Below are 23635 nucleotides of genomic sequence, written 5' to 3' on the forward strand. Positions count from 1 at the left end.
ACCTCAAGACCGGGGAGCAGCCACTGAAGGTCTCCAAGGCCAGGAATCCTCTCCTCCCTCCAAGGGCTGCTGAAGGATGAGGCAGCATCTATCCCACACCCAGGTCAGTGCCCGGCACACATGCCCCGAGGTATGAGTCCTATTAGCCATCGGGGGCAACCAAGGTCTCCAGGGATCTGCCTGCCTTCCTGAGAAGCTAAGGTCTGTGAACCTGCCAGAGACCAGCCACATTTCCTGCCTGGTCCTCAGCCCAGCAGGGACACAGGACGCTGTGAGACAAAACCAAGTCATCCCCGGAACCCAAAGCTACGCTCAGCCCAAAAGTTCAGGAGTGACTTACCAGCTCTCAGCCCAAGCCCAAAGCCAGGATCTAACAGCACCCACCCCAAAAAAACTGCACAGGACCGTTGGAATTTGGAAAGTTTTTGTTTTCTTTTTCCCACACATTTCCGGGGTTGGGGTGTTTTCCAAGACTCAGACACATTTGTTAACAAAGAGAGAAAAAAACTGGGGGAGCAGAGAGCCCGTGGGCAGAGAAGTGACCCCAGCAGTCTGTGGACAACACCTTGCTCCCTCTTCCCTGCTGCCCGCACCCAGCGGGTGCCACAGGCTGCTGCTCGTGGAATCTAGAGTATTTGTCTGTAATATATATCTGCATTTGCCTTTCCCCTCCCTCCCACCCCCCACCCCTGCTCCTCCAGCAGCTTCCCCATCAATGCACGTCGCCCGGCGGCACACACAGAACAGGCCTTCAGCCAGGCCTGAGCCCCTTCCCTGGGCAGCACCAAGCAGTTGCCTCTCCTGGTGAGGGGAGTTGGGGCACTTGGGGACAAGCCCACCCAGCCACTGGGCCACTCAGGCCCACCCTCCCACCAACTCTGGAAACCCAAAGGGAGGAAAGGAAGGGAGAAACCAGACACACACAAAAGAAAGTGGGGAAGGAAGGTGGGGACAGTGAGACACAGCAAGCCTGGGATGGGGACTGGAGGGCTTGGGAAGAAAAGGAAGGCAGGAGGGACAGAAGGAGGAAGAAGAAAAATTGAGGAAAATTAACAGGACTAGTAGTGGACACTTTACAAAACCCCCAGCCTTCCTTCCCACCCAACCCCACCAAAATAAAACTACCCCCCTTAAAAAAATAAATCAACCCAGGGCTGTGAGCACGTGCCCTGCCTGGCAGGCGCAGAGCTGAGAGGGACAGTCAGACCCGGGACTGACGAGGCCGCGCGCGGTGTACGGCAGGAGGAAGGGGACGAGCACAGGGTTTTCCTTTTCTTTTTTTTTTTTGCGTTTCCTCTTCGTGAGAGAAGCCTGAGGCAGCCAGGGAGAGGGTCCCCAGGCCCCTGGCAGGGAGAGGGCGGCACCCTCCTCCCGGGCCCTCCCAGGAGGGGCAGCTGGCAGTGGGCCGCAGTGCCAGGGGCTCAGACGTAATACTCCTTGTCTTTGTTCTTCTTGGCCTTGCTGGGCGTCTTGGGAGCAGCCGGGGCCTTCTCTTTCACCACCGCCCCATTGCTCTGGGCCGAGTTACTGATGTAGTTCCGGCTCTGGTCCACCTGGTAGGAGCCCTCGTCGCGATTGCGGTACTTGTACATGGCGTAGAGGAGGATGAGGATGCAGAGCGCTGCCGCCGCCACGATACCCACCACCATGCCCGTGGTGCTGCTGGACTCCCGGATCACCTCCACTGCGCCCGGCGGGCCCCGCTCCCCAGGCCCTGTGGGGTTGGCTGTGGGCAGATGGGGGAAGCCGGGGGCTGAGGTCACGCCGGGTCGCAGGGGAGGCGGCCTCCGCGGCTCAAAAGACGTGGGGGCCCCGGGCCCCAAGGGGGGGTTCTCCAGCAGGGGCTGAAGCGGGTCTCGGTGGTTCATTTTGCCCGCTGGCAGGTTGGGTGCCGGGGCAGAGGGGGCAAACAGCACCCCAGGGGCACCCGTTGCCCCATCTGTCCTGAGGTTGGGCCGGGGAGCGGGTTTTCGGGGTGACAGGAGGGTGGTGCGGTCCGTGACCAGGGGAAAGGTGGTATAAAAGTCCTCGTCGTCCGTAGGGGGAAGGCTGGAGTCAAAGACCTCCCCGGAGGCGAAGCCCGAGGCCTCGATGGGCTCCTCGCAGTCGCTGTCGTCCCGCTCGGCCTGGCACGGGCCCCCAGAGGGCGGGCGGCGCGCCGCGGGCGGGGGCAGCGTGTCTTGGGTGGCGCCCACGCCCGTGAGGAAGGGATAGAAAGTAGGGGGCGGGGGCACGAAGGGGGATCGGGTGGCCACGGGAGGGGGATCTAAGGAGTCCTCCGTGATAATGGGCAATATTAACTCTCCTCCTAGAACAAGAGAGAGAAGAGAAAAGAGAGGGCGTCAGCGAGGGCCAGGGCGCAGGCGGCCGGCACAGAGAGAGAAACAACAGCCTCACACACCCAAATCGGTTCCAATTGGCTTTGGCGGAGACTAGAGCGGGCCAGGCCCGCCCGCCAGCCGGCCGAGCACTGCGCTTTAAGCGGGCAGCGGCTCAGATGCCCTGGGCACCCCACGCACGGGCTCTGTGACTCTCTGGGTTTTGGTCTTTGGTTTGTCTTAAGAAATCAAAAGGAACAGAAAGGAAAGGAAATTGAAAAGAAACAGAAAAAAAACTCTACTGGTTTAAGGCTTTAAAAACAGATACAACAGCAGCATTTAAACAAACCTAACAACAGTATCTTTTAGGGTTTTTTTTTTTCTAGATTTTTCTCTTTTTTTTTGCTTTTGTTTTTTTTTTTTTTTTTTTTTTTTGCTTTTGTTTTTAAAAAAGAAGATAGCATACCACGGAATTCAGGCAACTTACATCAACAAATAGGCCGTGTGATTTTAGCATGAAGAAAAAAATTACAAACAGAGCTGTGTAAGCGGGTTCTCCCGGAAAAAAGTAAGAAAAAACAATTTTTCCGTACAACGTTTTCTGTCTATCTGCTCGGTATCTCCCTCCCTCACTCTCCGCTCCCTGCGCATCCTGCCTCCTCCTGAACTCTCTCTCCGCCCTCACCTGTCCCTCTCCCCCTCATTCAACACAAAGCTAAACTCTGCACAGGGCAGGCTGGGGCTGAGGAGCGGTTTCCACCACTTGGTGTCAGCATGTCAGGGAGGGAGGAGCAGTGGGCAGAAGGGCTAGGAGAGTAAGGAAGTGACAGGCAACCATGTAGGGATTGCTACATGGATGAGAGGTCTTGGGAGGGGACGGCCATGGGAGGGGGCTTGGAAGGCTAATTGCAGGGTGGCCACGGGAGGGGAGACATTGAAAGTGGGAGATGAGGTGGCCCATGAGGAAGAGCGGACAGGGAGGAGTTGGACGCACTGGAGCGGGGTCCTGTCCCATAGGACTCTGGGAGGGGTGGGGAGAAGCCATGTGGAGGCAGGGATGTGGGGAGACAAGAAGGGAGTGAGGGAAGTGGGCAGGGCCACATGGTTCCTGAGCTAAGCCTAACTCCCCAACTTTCTGGTCTTCACCCTCCACCTCTGACCCCCACTGACTTCCCCCCTCCCCCTCCCCAGAACCCCCATGGGCCACCAGGACCTGGCCAGGGCTTGACTGCCTCCAGCCCTCTTATTATTGTTAAAACAATAATAAAACAACGGAAAGAAGAAGAAAGCAAAAAAAGAAAAGAAAATACATACACAGCCATCTGGGAGGGAAGCACCTGCTAAATAGGGCCCATGGGAACAAGTGGGCTTTGTGATGGGAGAATGAGTCTCTAGGTCTGTTAACTGGAGTCCCTTAGGCAAAAACTGCAATTCCCATCAGCCCCCAAAAGGTGAGAACTATAACTCCCATCAGTCCTTGGAGGAGTGTAGACCACAATTGCCATCAGCCACTGGGTCAACAACTGTGACTCCCATCAGCCTCCTGGGCCTCCACTCAAACCAAAATAGTGTAACCCCTGGTTTGGGGTAGAAGGGAGCTGGGGTGGGGCTCTAGGTGGCTAGTGGGAGGACTTGCTCCTCTTGCAGGTGCACCTCTGGGCCTGGTGAGGGCTGGAGGTTTCCTCTCTGGCTCTTCAGCACAGCCTAAGCCCTGCCCACATCTGACTGTCTCTCACTGATATCTGCAGGGTGTGGTCTTCATCATGCCCAGAAGTTCCCCAGACCCTCAGTGGTAAAGCACCCCAGGGCCTCCACTGCCAAGTCCCTCCTGCCCCACTGCAGCCCGTTTGATCCACACATCTTGGCACTCTTCTCCTGCTCCCCACCCACCCACAGCCCTCTGCCTCTGCACTGAGTTCAAACCCTGCTGCCAACCCTCAGATCACAAGCTCCAGCAATGTTGCAGAGATGTCCTTGGCCACACCTGCCAGCCTGTGGCCAAGACCTTTCCACTGAACTTGAAGCCTTGCTGAGTTCCCCAGGCTGCTCTTCCCACCAGACTCCAATCTCCCGTGGGCAGGGGCTCACCTACACCCTAGATTTTGAAACCCCAGAGCTCCTACCCCTCCAAAGGCTCGGCCACAATGAAAAACTTTGAGCCAAGAGCAAAGCAGCATGTTTTGTGGGGCTGGGACTATTCTATCCAAGCTTGTTGTGGATGAGAATGCTGAGGCCTGGGTGGGCAGGACTTTCCAAGGTCACCGGTATAGGTGCCCAGCAAGGTGAGTGAGGCTGCGGAAGGGCTAGATCTCATGAGGAGCCCAAGAAAGCCTAAGTCATCCTCCCAATGCCTCCAGGAATCTGCTGGGGCTGCTTGACTGTTGGTTTGGATGCTAATCTGGGAGTCCACACATAAACCTGTTCTGTTACTGAGTTCCTGTGTGACTGTGGGCAAGTTTCTTCCAGAGTCTGGGCCTCAGTTTCCTCATCTATAAAACTGGGGTATTGGGCTCCAGGCCCAGGATGAGGCCAAGGCTTGGCTCTCCTGGGACCTCTAGCCTTTGGATGATCAAGTATGTCTTCCTGTACCCACCTGAGACCCAGATGAGGAAAGCTGCACCCTGGTCCCCAGGTAAGGGGCAAAGCCAGCTGTCAGCTCTCAGGGGGAGGGTTAGTGGCCTCTCAAACGGTGGTAACCTGGGCCCAATCCTGGCAGGTTCCCTCCCTGCATGGACCCTGAGTCCCTCTGGGGTCCTCCCTGCTGGTCCATACCACCCGCCCTCTACCTGATCTTTGCCTTCTATTCAGAACCCCTCCCTGCTGGCAGCTCAGTCTGGCCAAACACCTCCTCTTCCAGGCAGAGGATGCTCCCTGCCTTGAGTGCCTCTGACATCACATCCCAATTCTGCCCTGGAAGCACGGCTTTGTACTCACTGCCAGGAAAGGGCCAGTGGCCCGGATCTCATCTGTCTCTCTAGCCCCAGGAGTGGGCCTGGCACAGAGCTAGGGCTCATTATGGTTTTCCAGGAGAAGGGGAACAATATTCCTCAGGCATTTCCTCTGAGCCAGGCCGGGCTAGGTATCTAGGGAAGGGAGTGGGCGTCTCTCACAGGCCAGAGCAGATGAGTTCTGAACACCCCGCCCCCTCCACCTTCTTAGGCAGCCGGCACTGCTGAGAGCTCAGCCTGGCAAGAACCTTTCTCTACAAACTAGCTCCCACCCCAGCTCGCCACCTTCCATCTTAGACTGGGCCACCAGCTGCTGCTGGAAACCCCAGTGTCAAGGCTTGGCCTAAGCTGGCTGGCCATAGCTGGGGCCCCAGCAAAGTGCCAGGCCCAGGGCACAGGACCAGACCAGGAGGCCCTTGCTGAAGCCACATCCTGCCCTAGAAGGGCTGATAGGCTGATCAGGGCACAGAGCTCGGCCCTCTACCAACCCGCTCTCCCCTAGCCTGGCAAGGACACGGGCAGCTTCAGGCCTTGGACTACAGACAAGTCTTGCCCAGCCTGAGCCCCCTATAACCATTTGCCCCAGCTTAGCCCTTGGGACACACAGGCTCCTCAGGTCCCCCTTCTGCAGCTTTCCTCTGCCCCCAGACTCCTCCCAGGCCTGCTCATACTGGCCTCTTGCCCCTCCAACCCCAGTTGCTTTCCAGTCTCCATATCTGGGTCCCAGCCCTGTCCCTGCATCCATAGCTTATCTGGGGCTTCCCTGGGCCCTTCTCTGCCCAAGGCTTTGACGGCACCACCTCCTGAGGTGTCCTCCCCTCACCCACACCCCCACACTGCCATGATTCCTCCTCGATGCCTTCTTATGGTAGCCCCTGTCTCCCACATGGCTTCCTCCCTGTTTCCTCCCAGTGCCCCATACCCCACTTCCTCTCCACGAGACAACAGGCTCTGGAGAACCCATGAGAATGCATGAGGACTTCCTGGCCTCACTTAACCTGGCCTAGGCTCTGGAGCAGTCAAGTCACACCTAACCTAGGGTGCTGGCCTTTCCCAGGTCACACACCAGTTCAGGAAGGATCAGAAGAGGCTGCCCTGGTGAGGAGTCGGCAGGACCTTGAGGAGGGGAGGACCAGGCCCCTCAGAGACTCCTCCCTGCTGAAAGCCCACTGCTGCCCGTGCTGCTGGGCTTTGTGGGTGCAGACTCACGATGACTCATGGTCCAGCTCTACACCAAGGACGCATCCTGGAATGGGGTGCTCCTAGGAGCTAGCAGAGTCTGGTAGGACCCCAGGCAGCCTCCCGCCTCTCCCCAACTTCAGGCAGCTGCAGCATTTGGAAAATACTCACAGGTGCACACTTAACACAGATGCCACCTGCCCACCCAACACTCCTCTGCATCCTAAGAAAAACTAAATTTCCGTGCATATCAGTCCCACTTACTAGAGAATGCCATCCCTGACCAGGGATACCACCAGCCATTCCTAATCTCCCCTTCCTCCCCAATTCTCCTTCCTCTGGGGGGCTGCTGGCCCAATAAACTGAGGCCCTTCTGCCCTTAGGGCACAGAGGGCCCCTGACTGGAAATCTACTCAAGAACCCCATGAGTGGAGTAGGTGTGCCCAGCCACAAAGAGAAGTCAGAACTGAGGTTGCACATGTCCGAGACTAAGCAGGGAGCTGGAGGCCCTGCCCAGGCTGTGAGGGGCAAGAAAGCCAGCAGCCTACAGGGCATTTCGTGGGGGTTAGAAAAGACAGTTCTATGTGGACATGACCCTACGGTGTGTGACTTCACAAACAGTACCTTTGTGCAAAATTGGAAAAAGGATTCTGTCCTCTCAATGGACACAGTCCTGTTTGGGTGCCCAGGACACACAGCTGAGCAAGCAGAGCCCTGGCCAGATGTCACCCCCTACTCACCTGTGCGAGCAGAGGACAACCTGAGCCCTGTGTGTGTGGTGCCCTGAAGGACGGTACCCCTCCTCACCCCACAAGCACCAGTGCAACAGGGGCAGAAGCCAGGGTATTTCAAGGTAAGAAAAAAATGGTATATTGTGGCACACACACACACACACACACACAGGATCTGTGTTTCTGTGCCTCAAGCACATGTGTGCAGGCATGTACATGAACCTAGACAGATCTGAGCATGAGTGTGTGTGTGTCAGTGAGTGGACCTCTGGCTCTGCATGTGCCTGCCAGCCACTGAGGTGGGTCTGAGTTCTGTGTGCACATGTGCATATGTGAATGTGAACATGTGAGAGCACCGCATCCATCTGAGGACCAGTGGTGCACCCCAGGGAACACGTCCTGTACCAAACTCATTTTCCCCTTCTCCTGGGCAGCAAGACTACATTTCCCAACATCCCTGTGAGTAGGCCTGGTGTGTGACTGAGTAGTGAGCACTGCCAGTACCAGTCCCCCCGCAGCCTCCTGGGTGCCACCTTTCATACCCCTTTTCCTGCAGTGACCTTGGAAACCACATATTGAAAATGGAGGCACCACAGATGGAAGAAGTGTGGATTCCTAAGGCACCCTTTGCAGCAGAGCCACCTGCTGATCAGGCACACCCAGGTAGGGTGAGTGAGAGACGTCTCTTGAATTAACTACGGAGATCCGGGGCTTATCTGTTACAGAAACAAATGTTACTTTAACTAATATAGACACTGGCACCAGAAATGGATGTCACGATAACACAAACCTGAGGAGGCACTCGTGACCATCCAAGGCGTGGATGCTGGAAAGATGAAGCCCACATAATGCAGTGGCAAAGCATGTGGTACGCACCGTTGCTCATGAGGACCTGGAGGATAGGCACCTGCCTGTGGAGTCTGGGCACTGAGGGAAAGGGCTGGGAAAGGCCAGTGACCATGAGGCTCCTATGTTGGCAAGAATTGTCTGGTTTGCAAGCAGAAATGAAAAGAATACAGACAGCCCAGAAATCTGCATCCAAAAGTCACAAGAGGCCACTGAATCCAAACAGTAAGAGAGAAAAGTGAAAAAGGCTTTCAGAGACAATAGCCCAGTAAAACTTCTCACCCAAATAAGGACACTCAGCCTTGCTCAAGGATCAGATTTAGGCAGTGTCCCCCCCACCACCTACTGTTTCAAACATCCTCAAGACAGTCACCACTGTAGTAAGAGAAAGAGGCATGGGGGCGGAGCAACAAGGAAATAAGTGAGGCTTGAGAACTGTATCTAGGTGTGGTTCCTTGGAACTTTAGAATCACCCTTGAGCCCCAAATCTGCATGAGCAGGGGTGGGCTATCATGCTATAGCACCCCCAAGGAGAACGTTGTTCCCAACACCCACTTCAGACACAGACATGGAGGAGGAGAACTAGGAGGAACTTCCCAGAGGGGAGAGCCAGGGACCCCAGACAAAGGATAGGGGAGTCTCCCCCAGAGAGCAGAGTGTCTCCCAGGGTTTAATGAAGGAACTTCCCCCACTGCAGGGGCAGAGCCTGGCCTGTCTGCCTGACGGGTTTCCTCAGTGCGAGCAGCACACATTGACCTATGGTAATCTAGGCTGCTATGTTTCTTCCATTTTTCCCTTTTTTGCCCAGGGGGTTGTACTGTGGTTGTTGTATCTGCCCCACCACTGTATTCTGGGTGTGTGTTGGGCTGTGGGAGCAGTGAGATAAATTATCCATTTAGTTCCTGGGCATCCAGATCACATATGGGTCCCATTCCAGAGGAGCCAGGTCTGGACCAGATGGAGTGGGCCACCATCTCCCAGACATCATCAGCTTTGAGATGAATGCCTTAACTGGTTGGGACTTTGGGTGGTCTCCCTTGGGGAGGGGTGGGTGTGTCATGGGGGATGAGGAAGAGTGACACAGATCCTTGATGACTCACAGGTAAGCCAGTGACAAATAATTCACTAGCTGGTCCCCAGATCTGTTTCTGCTTCCTCCTGAGGGTACAGGAAGGCCATACCTTACTGCCTTCCTTAAAGCTAGGTTGGGCCCCATGACTGAGCTCCAGGCAACAGAATGTGTGTAGAAGCTTGGGCGCCTCTCCCAGGCCTGGCCCATAAAACCTTCCACTTCACAACTCCATGCCAGGTCTCCTTCCACCACAACTCGGGAAGTCACCTGTTGAAGATGGTGCCGTCACAAGATGGAAAGGGACCAGGTCCTGAGTCAACACTTGATGAAGAATGGCCCACCAATCAGGAACACTTGTTTGTAACTTACATGAATGAGAAATACATTTCTATGTGTTAAACCATGGATGTTGTGGCTTTGTCTATTTTAGCAGCTAGTGCTACCTTGAGACCCTCTTTGAATCCAAACACACTGTGCTTCTGTGGGTCTGGGCAAATGTGTCTGTGACTCTGTGGAGTGAAGCCTGCATGTGCCTCTGAGGGTCTCATTCACATGTGCATGGGGGCAATGCCTCAGGAGGGATGCTTGCAGGGAGTAAGTGCAGGAGGTTGCTTCTGTGGGTCTCAGCCACGTGTGCGTGGGTGAACATGAATAACACGTGTGTATGTATGTGCTCTTATAAGTCTAAACAACTGTGTGTACTTACCTGGATGGGAGCACACAGGCATACAGGCATGCCTTGTACTGTGTCTGAACATGTGTGCATACCCTACAGGTCGGAAAATATATGTGTGCCCTTCTGTGTACCACTGCATGGGTACCTTGGGAGCAGAGAAGTGCACCTGCACCTGTGTGGGCCATTGTAGGCCTGATTTTGTGTGTGTGTGTGTGTGTGTGTGTGTGTGTGTGTATGCACACCTCTGTGAAGGTCTGAGCACATGAACTTGCACGTCTATGGGTATGTGTTTCATACGTATTTTTCTGTGAGTGTGAACCAGTATGTTTGTTTCAGCAGATGAGCATGTATGTGTACACTGCTGTGGCACTGGGCACATGAGTGTGCATGAAAGTATGAGCTTCTATAGGTGTAAGGTTGGTGGGAGAGGTGCCGGTGTGTGAAGCTGAAAAAATTGTGTGTGTGTGTGTAGAACCCTGGGATGAGCACACAGCCTGCCTCTGAAAATGGTCACACCTGAATCCTTGTGAGTCTTAGTCCCCAGGTGCACTTTTGTGTAGCTGTGGGCATGCCTCAAGGGGGCTGGATGCACATGCTGGTCAATGAGTACACCCCTCTGCAGAAATGTATGTGTGCATCGTCGTAAGGATACTTACACACACATATCTCTGTGAGCCTGGTCACGGATATGCATTTCTGTGAGTACATATGTGTGCACATGTGCACTGTGGTAGGTCTAAGCACACTGTGTACTTGCCTGATCTTAACATGCATAAAGGTCTCTGCGGTTCTGAAACACATGTGAACATCTGCATGTCTGAACGCAAGTGTAGGATTCTGTGGTCTGAGCACGTGTGTGTGTTACACAGGTGGATCTGTACATGTGTGTGCCTCTGAGCTGAGCACAGATGTATAATCTGTGAGTCCGAGGATGTGTCTCAAGGCATATGTCTCACTGGATATAAGCACATATGCAAACATACTCAGGTCTGAACACAGATTTGTGTGGCCTGAGTGTCTGCAATACGCAAGTCTGTCTCTGGGTCTGAGTGTGTGTGTGATTCTGAACATTCCCCATCAGTGTCAGTAGATGTGTGTGAGTGTGCCTTAGTGGGTATGAGCATGCATGTACACATAGCTCAAGAGCACATGCAAGTGGCTGGGTAAGTTTGAGACACACAATATGTGTGTGTGCCTTGGTGCAACTGAACACATGTGCAAGAAACTCTGGGAGCTGAGTAGGTGCACACCTGTGCATCTGAGCGCCTCTGTGGGTATTTTTGGAGCTCTAAGCATACACATGCAAGAGTTGATAGCTCTGAGTACATGTATGTGCTTTTGTGAGACTGTGTACGTGTGCCTGAGTTTGTGCTTCTGTGAGTCTCAAACGTGTGTAGATGTGTGTATGGACTTCAGGGAGGCATAAGCACATACATGTCTCTTGGAGTCTGAGCATGTGTGTGCTTCTGTTGGTCTGGGTACAAATGGTGTGTGCTCTTCTAGGTTTGAATGGGTGTGTGTGTGGGGGGGGAAGTGGGCCCATGTGAGCTTGCTGGTGGGTGTGTAAATGTATGTGCAGGGCTGTATGTGTGCATGCCTCTGGTCATACATGTGCATACAGACACTGCCTCTGTGGGTCTCAGCCTATGTGTGCCCTTCCTACCTGTCTCAGGTTGTGCAAAGTCAGATTCCCTCAGGGGCCAGGCCCAGAACACAATGTGTAGGTTGGGCCAGCTGAGACAACTAGGAGTGGGTCACATTACCGGTGGTGCACACTCCCCTAAAGGCACTCCCATTCGAAAGCCAACCACAGCTAAAATAACCATGTAGATGATGGTCTCACCATGCAAGGGAGAAAGCATGGGCCAGGGTCTGTGGAGGAGCTCAGGTTAGGGAAAAGAGTGGAAAGGTACACAGGAATGATCCCAGACCCAGGGATAAGGATCTGCAATGTAGGAGAGGTAAAACACCCTAGGGTCTCCAGCCAGGCTGCCCCCACCTCTGACACTGGAGCAAAGGGAGGCCTGGCCATCTGCTGGAGAAAAGCCTCCTTGCACTGGGGGCCCGGGAAAGACTCTGGCTTAGAGGCTCTGGGAGGCATGGCATGGTCTACACCAGCCTGGGAGACCCTAGAGTCATTTTGGTCCTTGCCTGGTCTCCCACTGGGATGATGAGGATCCATCATTAAACCTTTCAGAGTGTGCAAATGTGAATGTGTAAGCATGCATGACACAGGTCTGGAGGAGAGGCTGTGGCTTCCGGTGGTTTCCTCTGGGAGCACCAGTGTGCACTATGCCCTCCCTCCTGGCCTTGTTTTTAAAGCTGGGTGCTGGGCTGGCTACCAGCCCCTCCTAATCCCAGGCTTCTAGACCTCCTCCACCCTTCATCCTGTACTTGGACCTTTTTCCAAGAGGGTGGCTCAGTGGTCAGTGACCTCACAGATTCCTGACTGTGGACCAGCTGATCGCCTGCTTCAGCTCCTCCTCACCCGCTGCCCTAATGCAGCCTAAAAGAGCTCAGACCACCAATGCACCCATTCAGAATCAGACCCAGGCCCCTGACTAGACTCTAAGCCAGGGCTGGGAGGCTAGAACTTCGATGGACACAGTATGGCCCAGGTGGGGTCCAGCGTGCACTTCACGTCCCTACATGGTGACCTTCTGGCCTTAGCCCTCCACAGGGTTCAGGGAAAGCAGGGATGACTCCTGTCACCCAGGAGTTCCTGTCCCAGAGTGTGTGAACATAGGCACCTGTGTGTAAACACATGTGGTGGTGCCACTCATTGCCCTTTCCTCAGGACCCACACAGACCATTGTCCCCAGAGCACCAGCCCAGGGCTTTCAGGAGGCCACTCATTACAGCCACTTTCAGCAGACCCGAGCTAGCAGTGCCGTGCTGGCCACAGGAGCCACCAATAAGTGCCTAGAGCTCAGAGCAGTGAAGCAGGGCAGGAGGTGCTGTGTGTTGAAGCCACCAGATGCCCAGAACCCCCCAAGCAAAGGAGGCATCGGAATGTGCATCCCTGAGCCAAGATCACCTCAGGGGAAGAAGTGACATCAGTCAGCAGTGAGGCCTCCTAGAGTGGAAGGCATCTATCCCAGAAAGAACAGGCCCTGGGCTGTGGAAGGAGAGGCCTTTCTGGCCCAGCAGCTGGCAGCTCCCCTGAATGTCCATGGGCCCAGGCCTGTGGGAGTGACCTCTCTTAACTCTAGCCTACTTGGGAGACATGGAGGGCAACTGGGCTTTAGCTTCTGGATCTGGGAGCCTGTGCCCCAGAAACCCCTCTGCCCTTGGTTTTTGAAGCTGAGTCTCTGCCCCAAGGCTCCACAGGCCATGTTACGGTCCTGCTCTGTCCACACTCCTTCCAGGGCCGGGGCCCACCCTCAGCCTGAACATCTCTGGAGCTGGGATGTCTTTCCGGAGCAGATTCACAGGATGTACCAGGGCATACTGCCCACCTCCTGGCCACATCATCTCCCCCAACCCCGCAAGCACCTGCCCCAACCTCCAGCTTTCTGGTACCAACAACCCAGGTGCCACCCATTACAAGGTAATGGGGAGAAGTCTCCAGCAGCCCAAGCGAGAAATGTGGGTGGCCCTCCACTCCCACAAACTGATCTGGCAGCCACCAAGGCCCACGCTCCTCCACTGGGAAATCTGGCCACATCCAGTCCTTTCTCTGTTCCCTCTGCCAGCCTCAAGTATCCCACCCTCCCCCAGCTGCTCTTGGCCACCCCCAACCTGCTCAAATGAGCAGCCTTGGCACTTGCTGCACCACTCCACACCCCACACTTCTCAAGCAGCACTCAAGGCCCACCCCTGCTTTGCCAGCCTGGTCTCTCTCTGTGCCTGCACCCTTGGCTCCAGCAAGAAGTATTAAGCAGAGTCCTAGAAAGCACCCCTGGCCCCAGGCCCCAGGTCCTAGAAAGCCTTCGCTCCCAGCCCTGCTGTCCTCCTACAGCAGGTCCCCAACTAGAATCTGGGCTAGACCTCAGGCCCTAATCTCCTCCAGCAGACCACAAGTCCGGTCTAGTGGGGACCTCCCACCCAGCACACTATCAGATTCAGAACAGTCACTGGGTAGCAACTGCCTCGCCTTGGCCTAGCAGTCCTGGCAGTGTACACTTTGGGAACCCTTCAGACAGAGCCCAGGACACCTCCTGGCACCCAGGAGAAGAGGAGGGCCCAGGATACAGCAGAGATCTCCTCTACTAGTGGCCTAGAGAGCACCAGGCCTCAGGGGCAAGCAGGATTTGTGGTTCTGCACCCAAGAGCTGATGGGAGTTGTAGTTCCTAACCCAGGTTCACCCTCCCCCACCCCAAGGACTCATGGGAGCTGCAGTTACTCATCTTTCTAGGGAAAAGTCTCCCTCCTTCTGTCCCAGCACCCCTTGGCTCTCAACCCTAGGACCCCAAGCTATGGACCTCACTATCTCTGAGGGGCTGGGAACCAAAATGAATCCTACCAGAGAGCATTTGAGGGCCTGGGAGGATGTTAGGCAGTGGGAAACTATCAGGGAAAGCTAAGGCCTGGCAGCAGGCCCTGGGACTTGGGCCAGGTGACAGGGACAGTCGCCCCCCTCCCAGCAGTGTCGCAGAGGGCCCCGGGGCAGGGGAGGGGGGAAAGGCACTCACCAGTACTGGGCTCACACTCCTCCAGGTCCTCATCATCGCTGGGACACTCAGCCGAGGCTACCAGGAGGTCATCTGTGTTCTAGAGGGTGAGAGAAGGGGTGGGGAAAGAAAGGTTCCAGGCAAGTCAGCAGATCCCACAGCTGCCATTTCAGATGCATGGTGGCACAGGGGATGCCCCTGGGCTGAGATGGACCAGGCTGGTCTGAGTCCCAGCCCTCCCATCTCTTGCTGGCTGACCTCGGGCCTCCACTTCCCGCTATGCATAGGGAACTTCCCAGCAGCAGCCCTGCAGGTTTTCATGGCTTCCGAGGGTCAATGAAACAGTACACATGGTGCTTTTTATTTCTGGGAAGTGAGGAGAGTGGATACCAGACTTTAACCTGCAGGGCCAAGGCAAGGGGGTCTAGGATGCCTCGTTACAGGGGTGCCAGGGAGGCAAGGCCCTACAGGGTGGAGCCTACAGAAGCCAGCACAGGTGAAACAGGGACAGAACCTGGAGGGGCTTCCTGGCTCTAGCTTCACCACTCCATCACCCCTCATCTCTCTCCCAACTCCCTTTCCAGGAGCCTGAGAGAACCGGCCTGCACACAATAATTAGGGCTGTGGTTGCCATAACAACAGGAGTTGACTTTGTCAGCATTTTCTCTCCTACTGATTGCAAAGAAAGAGAATCCCCAAGATGAGTGAGTGTAAGGAGGAGGGGGGCACCCAGGGGGTATGAGGGAGGAGACCCAAGGAGGGAAACTGAAAGTCCAGGCAGGAAGGGAGCCTGAGAAACTCCGGGATGGGGAGGAGAGGGCAAGGCTGAAGGACAAGATGAGCAGGGTTGAAAGGGTCATAACTTGCCTCCTCCCCAGCCCCTGATCTTCAGACTGGACAGCCCTCACTCACTCAAGGACAAGGTGGTGCCTGGAGGACCCAGCTCCCTCTGCATTCTTGCCCGCTCCGAACCAGCCTCCATCTTGGGCTTCCCCACCACAGTAGTGTCTCCTGGGGCCCTCACCTCTCTCTTCCACCAGGATGATCTGCCCATCACCCTCCCACTGAGACCAGACAGCCTCTCCTCCCCTATGATTCAGAGGGCATTGGGCATGATGGGTACCCAGCCTTGGGTAGAGCCCAGACCTTTCCCCCAGGGCTCCCTGCTCCCTAGGGGCAAACTCTTCAGATCCCCTCAGCTTTCTTGGCAGAGAGGAAGTGGGTACAGGCTTGTCTCTCTGATCTGAACGGCCCCAGCTAGCCTAGTCCCAGTCTTCCTGCAGCACAGACTGGCAGGGAGGAGGGGCCTGGAAGCACACAGAGTCCACTGCTCAGAGGGAGAAGCTGAAGACAGACTGGTGGCACAGGGAAGGGTACATCCTTATGGCCACCCCCAGATCCTGCCCTCACCCTGGAAGGACAGAGGGTGCCCAATAGCCACAGGCTGTCAGACAGGACGATGGGAGAGAAGGGGTGACACCAAGGCCTTCGTGCCAGGTGTGAGCTCCGTGCTAATGGTCAGAGCAGGCACTGGAGGCAATAACTAGAAAACAGCTCAGCATGGGCTACCTTGAGAAGTCACACAGGCCTGTCCTGCTCCAGCAGAGCCCCATTCCCCAGGTGTAGCCCCTCCAGTCCTGCCCCATCACTAGGGCTTGACCTGACCCAAGAAGCACCTGAGCAGGGGAGGTGAGCACCAGGGAACCATCTGCACTGAGACCCCCTCAGACCCACTGAGAGGACTCTGGAGCCCCTGACTTGTGGTGCCTGCTCACAGTCACATGGAGAGGGCTCATGAAGGCAATGGACCTGCAGCTAGGGCTTTCCCACTGCAAGGAACCAGCACACAAGGACAGGTTCTTCCTAGCTTCCACCAGCCTCTGGAGAGGGACTGCCCACACCAGATGACTGCATCCAGCCCTCCCATGCTGTCACCTCTGTCCACAGCAGGGCCATGTCTGGTATCATCCATCTCCCACTCTGCCCACACAGAACACTAGGCATGGCCTTCACTGGGGAAGCAGAAGGAGCCATTCCACTCTCACCCCGAGTCCAGACTTCATCTCTCTTAGGTAGGGTGGTCTTCTCTCATATAACTGGGCCATCAAACTCCTCCTCAAATCCAGGAATGGTCCCTCTAGAAATAGTGGTCATCCCCACATCACAAGATACCTGGTCATTAAGGTGAAGGCCACTTACTGAAAGGTCACCTTGCCCATTGCCATGGCAACAAGGTCAGAGACAGCAGCCTCCAGGATCCCAATGACCCCTTGGACCCTCATCCTAGGCACCACTACTGTGGCTATGCAGCTATCAGCCCCATCCCCACCTATCCCTGCCCTAATCCACCAACTAGAGTGGGGCCTTACCTGGGTGGTGCTGTCCCTCAGCGTGGGGGAGCGGCCCCGGCGTGTGGTGGTAGTGGCCATGGTGGTAGTAGTCTCCATAATGGTGGTGGCCATGTCAGCCAGCAGGGTGGTGGCCGTGGTCTCCGCACTGAGCAGCACGGACGGCCCCTCCCCCACCAGGCGCAGGTGACCCTCAGTCCGCACATTGGGGTCGCTCTCGGCGGCCAGCGCCAGCACCTTAAGCCCATTGTAGTAGAGGCCGGACACCTGGCCCTGGAAGGGGCGGCCCTGATCCCGGCCCCCAATCTTGATGGCAGCCTGGCTGTTGAAGATGGTCAGCTGGCGGCCTGGGGGGAGGGGAAAGGGGTGACAGAGGAGGGGCAGGCAGTGAGGGGGAACCAGGAAGGGAAAGGAAAAGAGAAGGAAGCCAAGGAGAGGAAAAAAGAATGGAGGAGGAAGCCAGGAAGGGAGGAGGGGATGGGAAAAAATGAAGAAGGGGCAGACAACCAAAGGGAAAGTCCTTGTCAGCCACAGCCCCTAACCCAGCCAGGTGGGGACCCCAGAAGGGGAGGGCACCCAGGGCATACACTGGCTGGGGAAGGGGAGCCCAGCCCCTCCTCCCCACCATGTGCAAAGCCTTCCCACCTTCCCCAGTCCCTCTCCTCTGCAGCTCCAAGGCCATCGCCCTTCTTCATCCTCTTCCCTCAGTCCATCCCCATCTTCTCCCTCTGCTTCCCCACACATCCTGCCCCAGTGTCCAGCCCCAAGCCAGGAAGCCATGGAGCCCTTGGAAGAGGCAGAAGAGGAGACAAAGAGGCAGAGACAAAGGAGGCAGCTGCCAGGCCAAGGTGGAGTCAGTGCGTGTCAGAGCGGAGAAGGAGGTGAGACAGTGTGATGGTGTGTGGGAGCAGCAATCTGCCCAGGCTGGCCTCCCACCTAAGACCAGGCCCTCTGACCCCTGGCCAGGAACCCCTCTCTTCTCCTGGACTGCCAAGGCCCAGCACTGCCTGGGACCAGGCCCTGGAAAGTCATGCCCTTCCTCCCCACCTAGACGTGCAAGCACAGAAATGAAAAATGTTAAAGGGACCTTGCTTCGCTCTCTGACAGCCAAAAAAACCCACTCCAGCTCCAATCGCACCCCGCACTCAGCAGTACGACACCTCAGAATTCCCAGCTGGGTGGGGTTGGGCTGTTCTGTTTGTTTTTAGTGAATCTGGGGGTCAGTTTAACCCTCTGAGTTTGTTGCTTTGGTTTGGTTTTTAGAAAAGATGTTTATTATGTTTAAGTTTAGATTTAACTTTGGTTTTGGTGCTGCTTATTTTTTGTTGGGGAGGGGTTGGGCAGAGGGCCTACTACATTGCCCCATCTCCCCTGGAACCTTCAGCTGCTGGCACTGGGGGTTTTAGACCTGGCTTAGCACTTGTTAGCCTCTGGTTAGTGCCTCGTTAAAGATCTGGTTTAGAGTTAGGTGCCTATAAGCCTTGCCCCCCAAACCTGGGCTGAGGACAGTCCAACTTGTGAAGCCCACACCCTCTTTGGAAACAGGTTCTCTGGAAAACCCAAGGCCTCTGGGACATCCAAACATCCGTCCAGCCTCTGGCCAATGATGAGCACTGGTGTGTCTCCCCAGTCTCCACTCAGCCTTCCTTCCTCCTCCAGCACCCTCCCACCATCTACTCAGGCAAGGACAGCCCTAGGGCAGCAACACCCATTACCAATGGCCAAGAGCCCAAGAGGCAAAGGATCAGTAGTGGCAGCTCTGGGACAGGCCCTGGAATACCAGACCCAGACAGGCCCAGGAAGACCTCTGCATCAAAGTCTGTTCCAAGACATAAGACTCATGAGGAAAACAAAGGAGAGAAGGGTCACCATGGTCAAATGAGTTGGGGAAGCAAACATTTCACCATCGAACAGGTTTCTTTCTCCAAGGGCTTCTCAGAGCCTGCATTAAACTAATGCACACATGCATCTCCAAGAGGAAGAAACAGGATTCAGCACTTCTCAAACTCGTTCTACCACAACTTTCTCTATTGTGAAGCATCTCGTGGGACTGTTTCACAGGACATACTTTGGAAGTGGAAAATAGATTCATCCAATAAATATTTATTAAGCACCTACCATATGGTCAGGCACTGACAGTAAAATATTCCCTCTAAGCATCCCCAGACCTTGTCTTGGGATACTTTCCTGATGTTTCTTTCCTTTCACCCTCGCAACATGCCTGTGAGGTGGGCTGAGTAACCATCACTGTCCTGTCTTACCGAGAAGAGAGCTGAGTCTCAGCAAGGGGAATTACTTGGCTAAGGCCACACACAAAAAGTGAGTTCCTTCTTTCACACTTTGAGAACTATCTATCTAGCCCAGTGGGTTATTTTCTAGAAGAGGGAAGTCAGACCTAAAGGGAAAGGGAAGGAGGCCCCTGGCTCCCCGTCATCTAAACCACAACTCCTCCCCCAATCCCCAACAAGGCCTGTCCAGCTCTCCCTGCCCTTGGGGTCACAAGTTGTCGCAGCCTCAGCCCAGCCTGCTCCCTTGGCCTCTCTGATTCTGGAAGAGGGAGGTGGGTAATGGAGAGGAAGCCACAGTGTTAGTAAACTTGTTCCCTGTGGCCCCTGGCCCCATCCACCAGGAACTCCTCAAAGGGTTAAAGTTCACCCCGCTGGAGAGAACAGCCCAGTGTGGCTGGGGGCTGTAGGTTTTAGCGATGTCTGTTACAGTCCCTTTAACTTTTTGTCCTGTTATGGGTTTATCACATCTGGTTATCAGCAGGTTTAGGCCCCACAGGTGTGGGGGGCTAGAAGTTACATTTGGGGGTTTTAGTTGGGGAAGGCCCCAGTGGACATTTAAAAGCACAGTTATCAGCTGGTTAAGTGGAGGTTTAACAGTTCTACTTCCCCCCTAGAGTTTAGCCTTAGAGGTACAGAGCTCGCCCGCCCCCAAATGGAATGGGATGGATTTGCCCTTGGTCCCCAACTTCCCTTGGTGACAAGAAGTCTTCTCTCTCACATCCAGCAGCACCTCACCACACTTAGACCTCCCAAGGGGCTTAATGGGTCTTCCTCATCAGCCAAGAAGGAATAGAAATCCCTATGGGCCCACCACTTCCTGTTCTGCCTTCTTTAGCCTCTCCTCAACTTCTCAGAGGCCTTCTGGACTAAGGTGGACCTGTTCCAGAGATAGCAGCCCCACAGCACTCTCTTTGGGAGTCTTTCCAGTAGGATCTGAGGCCCCCACTCTTCTCTCTTCTCCTCCCATGGCTCTGGTGAAGCCTGCCTAACTCTCCTCAGATCAGTTTTCCTGCTTCCCAAAGGCTTCCCCTCTGCATGCTCTATGGTCCTCAGCTGGCCCTTTACCAAGCCTCCAAGATGATTCTGGGCAGAGGGAACCTACCTCCAGCCTGCATTCCCAGCCTGCTTGTGATTTACTGCAGGGCTTGCACTGGGGAGCTCCCATGGTAGGGATCTTGTGAATTACCCTAGTTGATCCCAGGTTTAGAAAGAAAACAGGACTCCCCCGCTTCTAAGGAAAAGCTCCACTTCTACCCCAGTACCATTCTGAAATGAACAGACAGACCCTTGACTCCAAAGGGGAAGGGAACATTCTGGCTGGCCAATTGTCCCTTCACTTGGGGGTGGGCGTTGGTGAAGGCACGGAGGGGGAAAGAGAGAGCTCTGCACCTTTAAGATAGTGTTTTTAAAGTTAATTAATTAATTAATTAATTCTGGTTAATTACCTTTGTCGAGCAGCCACTCATCTACTACTCGACCAAGCCGGTAGGGGATTCTCTGTCTAGCAATCGCCAGGCGCTCGTTATCAAAGTTTCCTTGGAAAAGTTTAGAAAGACAGTAGGTTTCTCAGGCGGCGAAGTCCAAAGGAGTTAGAAAAGTAATTATGCATTCCTCAGGAGACTCAGAGTAAGCAGCAACATCCACAGAAAGAGGGAAAGGAAAAGAAACGCTGGGCCCCTCTTCTCCCTTGACCCCCTCCCTAGCCAGCCCCACCCTGGGGGCAGGAACAACCCAAAGCAAAAGAGATGAGCAAAGAAGAAAAGAAAAGGGACATAAAAGAAAAGAAGCTGGAAGGTCAAAGGTCAGAGGTTAAACAGGTTTATCTGTGGTTAAGCTGCTGTGGCCCCCTTCCTTCCCCATCCCAAAGTTGGGGGGTGGGCGGGGGAGGGGCATTTAGCAGGTTTAAGTTGGGGGTAGGAGGCATCAATGGCCCAGCTGGTTCCTGCGTTTAGAGGGCAGTTTAGAAGTAGGAGGGATGGGTTAAGCGGGGTTTATGTGGCATTTAGGGGGCCACCCAGCACACTCCCAGAACAGTGAGATCTAAACCTCTTCTCCGGGCCACCTCAACGCCCCTTGCCTTGGTGCTCCACTTCCAACTTCCCCTCAATTTCCACCTAACACCACACCCTTGACCCCACCACCACGTTCCCCCTTAAGCCCCTCCTGCTCCCAACTCCACCGCTCACTTCCCGAAAGGCCTCCTCACCCTGGTCAGGGCTCCTTTCTACTGGGCAGCTGTGACAGGTGTGGCGCCTGGTGTGGGGGCTGGATCATCATCCAGCAGCCCCCTTCTCACCTCCTCTTCGGCCCCTTACTCCTCCCCTGCAGACATCCCCCAGCCCTCCTCTGCACCCTCCTCTGCCCCAAATGCACCTTGACTGTTTTCTGCTCAGAGCCCAGTTTCCTCTCCTTGCTGTCTCAGGGCCTCATCTTGCTCACCCTGCCAGGCACTCAGCCCTTCTCCTCCAGGCTCCTCCCCACCAGTTCCAGCCCCCATCTCTTCTCCAAGCTTGGCTTCCCATCTGGATACCCACCTGTTCCTCTCTCCGCTCACCAATCTCCAGCCCCTGGAGACTGGGAAGGAGAATAGTGTGAATGTGTGTGTGTGTGTGTGTGTGTGTGTGTGTGTGCACGCCTGTGTGAAAAGGGGTTTGTCAGTGCACCTGAGAGGATCTCTGGTCCTCTGTGAGCCGTGGGTGATCCTGGTCTGCAGCAGTGGAAAGGGAACTGATTTCCTTTGAGAATCTGGCCACTTCTCCCATTTAAAACACTGACGTACTATTCAGTGCACGCTGGTGGGACCAGGAAGCTTTTCCTCTCACTGCACAGCTGTGCTCACCTGCCCAGAGACCAGGGCCTGGCCCTGCCTGTCTACACCTCCCATGAAGGGGCACTCAACCTGTTCATGTGGGTATGGATGGTGCCTCCTTAGGTGCTTATAAGGCAAGGAGACTCTGCTTTCCCTATAGATTCAGGATATTTATGTTTAAGTTAAAATCAGGTTATTCAATCCTGGGTGTATGTCTCCAAGAGGAAGAGAAGAATGTACACCTGCCTGGAGGGAGGCTGAGTATATAAAAATTTTTTTTTTTAATTTTATTTTTATTTTTTCTTTTTTTTTAATTTTTTAATTTTTTCTGTTTTTTCTTTTTTTCTTTTTTCTTTATTTTGTGTTTTTGGTTTTTTTTTCTTTTTTTATGTTTCTTTTTTGTTGTTGTTGAGTATATAAAAATTCTAACAAAAGTCCTATTTACTGAGCGCCTCTGCCACGCCATGCCACTCTAATGTTTTACTTAGATTATCTCATGGGAATCTCACAATATTGCTATGAGGTAGGTCTCATCACCTTTCAGAGGTTAAAACTGAGATTCAGAGAGCCTAGATGGCTTGTCCAATATCACATGCTTGTCAGTGGGAGATCCAGGATTAAAATCCAGGTCCTGCTGATTCAGAATCCATGGACTGTGCCTCTGTGCTCCCAAGGAATCAGAGGGTACCCCCTCTCTGGGCCCATGCATACTGCTGATCTGACCTGCTGATATTGCTCAGGATCTGCCCTCAGTACACACATTCAACCACCAGGCCCTCATGTTACTCCCCTTTACAGGCAAGAGGCAGCCAGAGCCTTTCCTCACCCCTAATCAGGAGTCCCTGAGGAGAGGAGAGCAGGCATAACTCCTCCACCCTGACTGCTGGCCTGCTGGGCTCCAAGGAATGAAACTCTAGATCCAAGTCCTGCCTTGACATGGTGAGGCCTTCATGCTTCCAAACCCAGCCCTGTCCAGCACAGGCCAATGGCGTCACTGCTACAAAGGTTGCCCTAGTGTGTGTGCATCGGAGAATGAGAGAAGTCTGCTGCCCACAAGGATCATGCCTACACAGCCCAAGCTGTCAGTGTTGGCTTGCTGGAGGATGAGGTGGGTAGGAGGAATTTAGTGTAGGAGGGTTGGTGTGTCTTGCATGTCCCTACATGTACCTAGGGCCTTGATGTACGCTGGCATCCCTCTGCAGAGCTGTTTTTTCATGTGTCTGTCTGACCGTGTCTGTCTGACCATACAAATGTCTGCAGTTGTCCATGTGTCTAGGGTTGACTTGTGTGTACATCAACCTGTGTATTTACTAGAGGGCCTCTTTATCTCCAGGGACTTTACAGCAATGTCTGGGTACAAGCATGCATAATTGGTATCATAAGCCTGTACTGGCATCTTTACTCCATCACAGGTGAGCCCATGAGGGTTTACACACTAGCCTTTTGTCCCTGCCCCCCACAGTTAGCATGGGGCAGCTTCTCTGCCTTGGCCTGGCTATCTCTCCACCTGAGGGAGTAATGGAGATTGCAGATACTCACTCTGCTTCTCAGTCAGGCCCTGTGTGTGACTGCAATGTCGCTCAGGCCATATCTCAGCATCTCTGTGTTTCTACAGTTCTCCCTGCAGCGTTTCTGTTTACCCTCCTTCTTTATCTCCCATGCTGGGGCTCTCCTCTGCTCCCTCCCAAGGCTCTGTCCACCTCTTCTCTCCCTGGGTCTGCATATCAGCATCTCCATCTATCTCTCCGAATCTCTCCTCGCCTTTGCATATGGCTCAGTATTATTTCCACAGCTTCCCATTGCTCC

General features: G+C 54.5%; 1 protein-coding gene across 31 annotated transcripts in view; it reads right to left on the reverse strand.

The window, feature by feature from the left end:
* Window positions 1-413: 413 nt before the first annotated feature.
* The window catches only part of NRXN2 (neurexin 2), a 115516-nt gene continuing 92294 nt past the window's right edge, over window positions 414-23635 (reverse strand). For 17 of the 31 annotated variants that reach the window (XM_074401647.1, XM_074401643.1, XM_074401642.1 and 14 more), the window contains 4 exons: window positions 20466-20555; window positions 16754-17079; window positions 14406-14484; window positions 573-2308 (listed from right to left, as the gene is read on the reverse strand). In XM_074401647.1, coding sequence (XP_074257748.1) covers window positions 1422-2308; window positions 14406-14484; window positions 16754-17079; window positions 20466-20555 — 1382 coding nt within the window. In that variant the 3' untranslated portion in view covers window positions 573-1421. Of the gene's footprint in view, window positions 2309-14405; window positions 14485-16753; window positions 17080-20465; window positions 20556-23635 lie in introns of all 31 variants that reach the window. The other 14 variants (XM_039470729.2, XM_039470730.2, XM_039470728.2 and 11 more) reach the window with 7 other exon arrangements.

This window comes from Saimiri boliviensis, chromosome 6 (assembly GCF_048565385.1).
Source record: "Saimiri boliviensis isolate mSaiBol1 chromosome 6, mSaiBol1.pri, whole genome shotgun sequence".
Taxonomy (NCBI): domain Eukaryota; kingdom Metazoa; phylum Chordata; class Mammalia; order Primates; family Cebidae; genus Saimiri; species Saimiri boliviensis.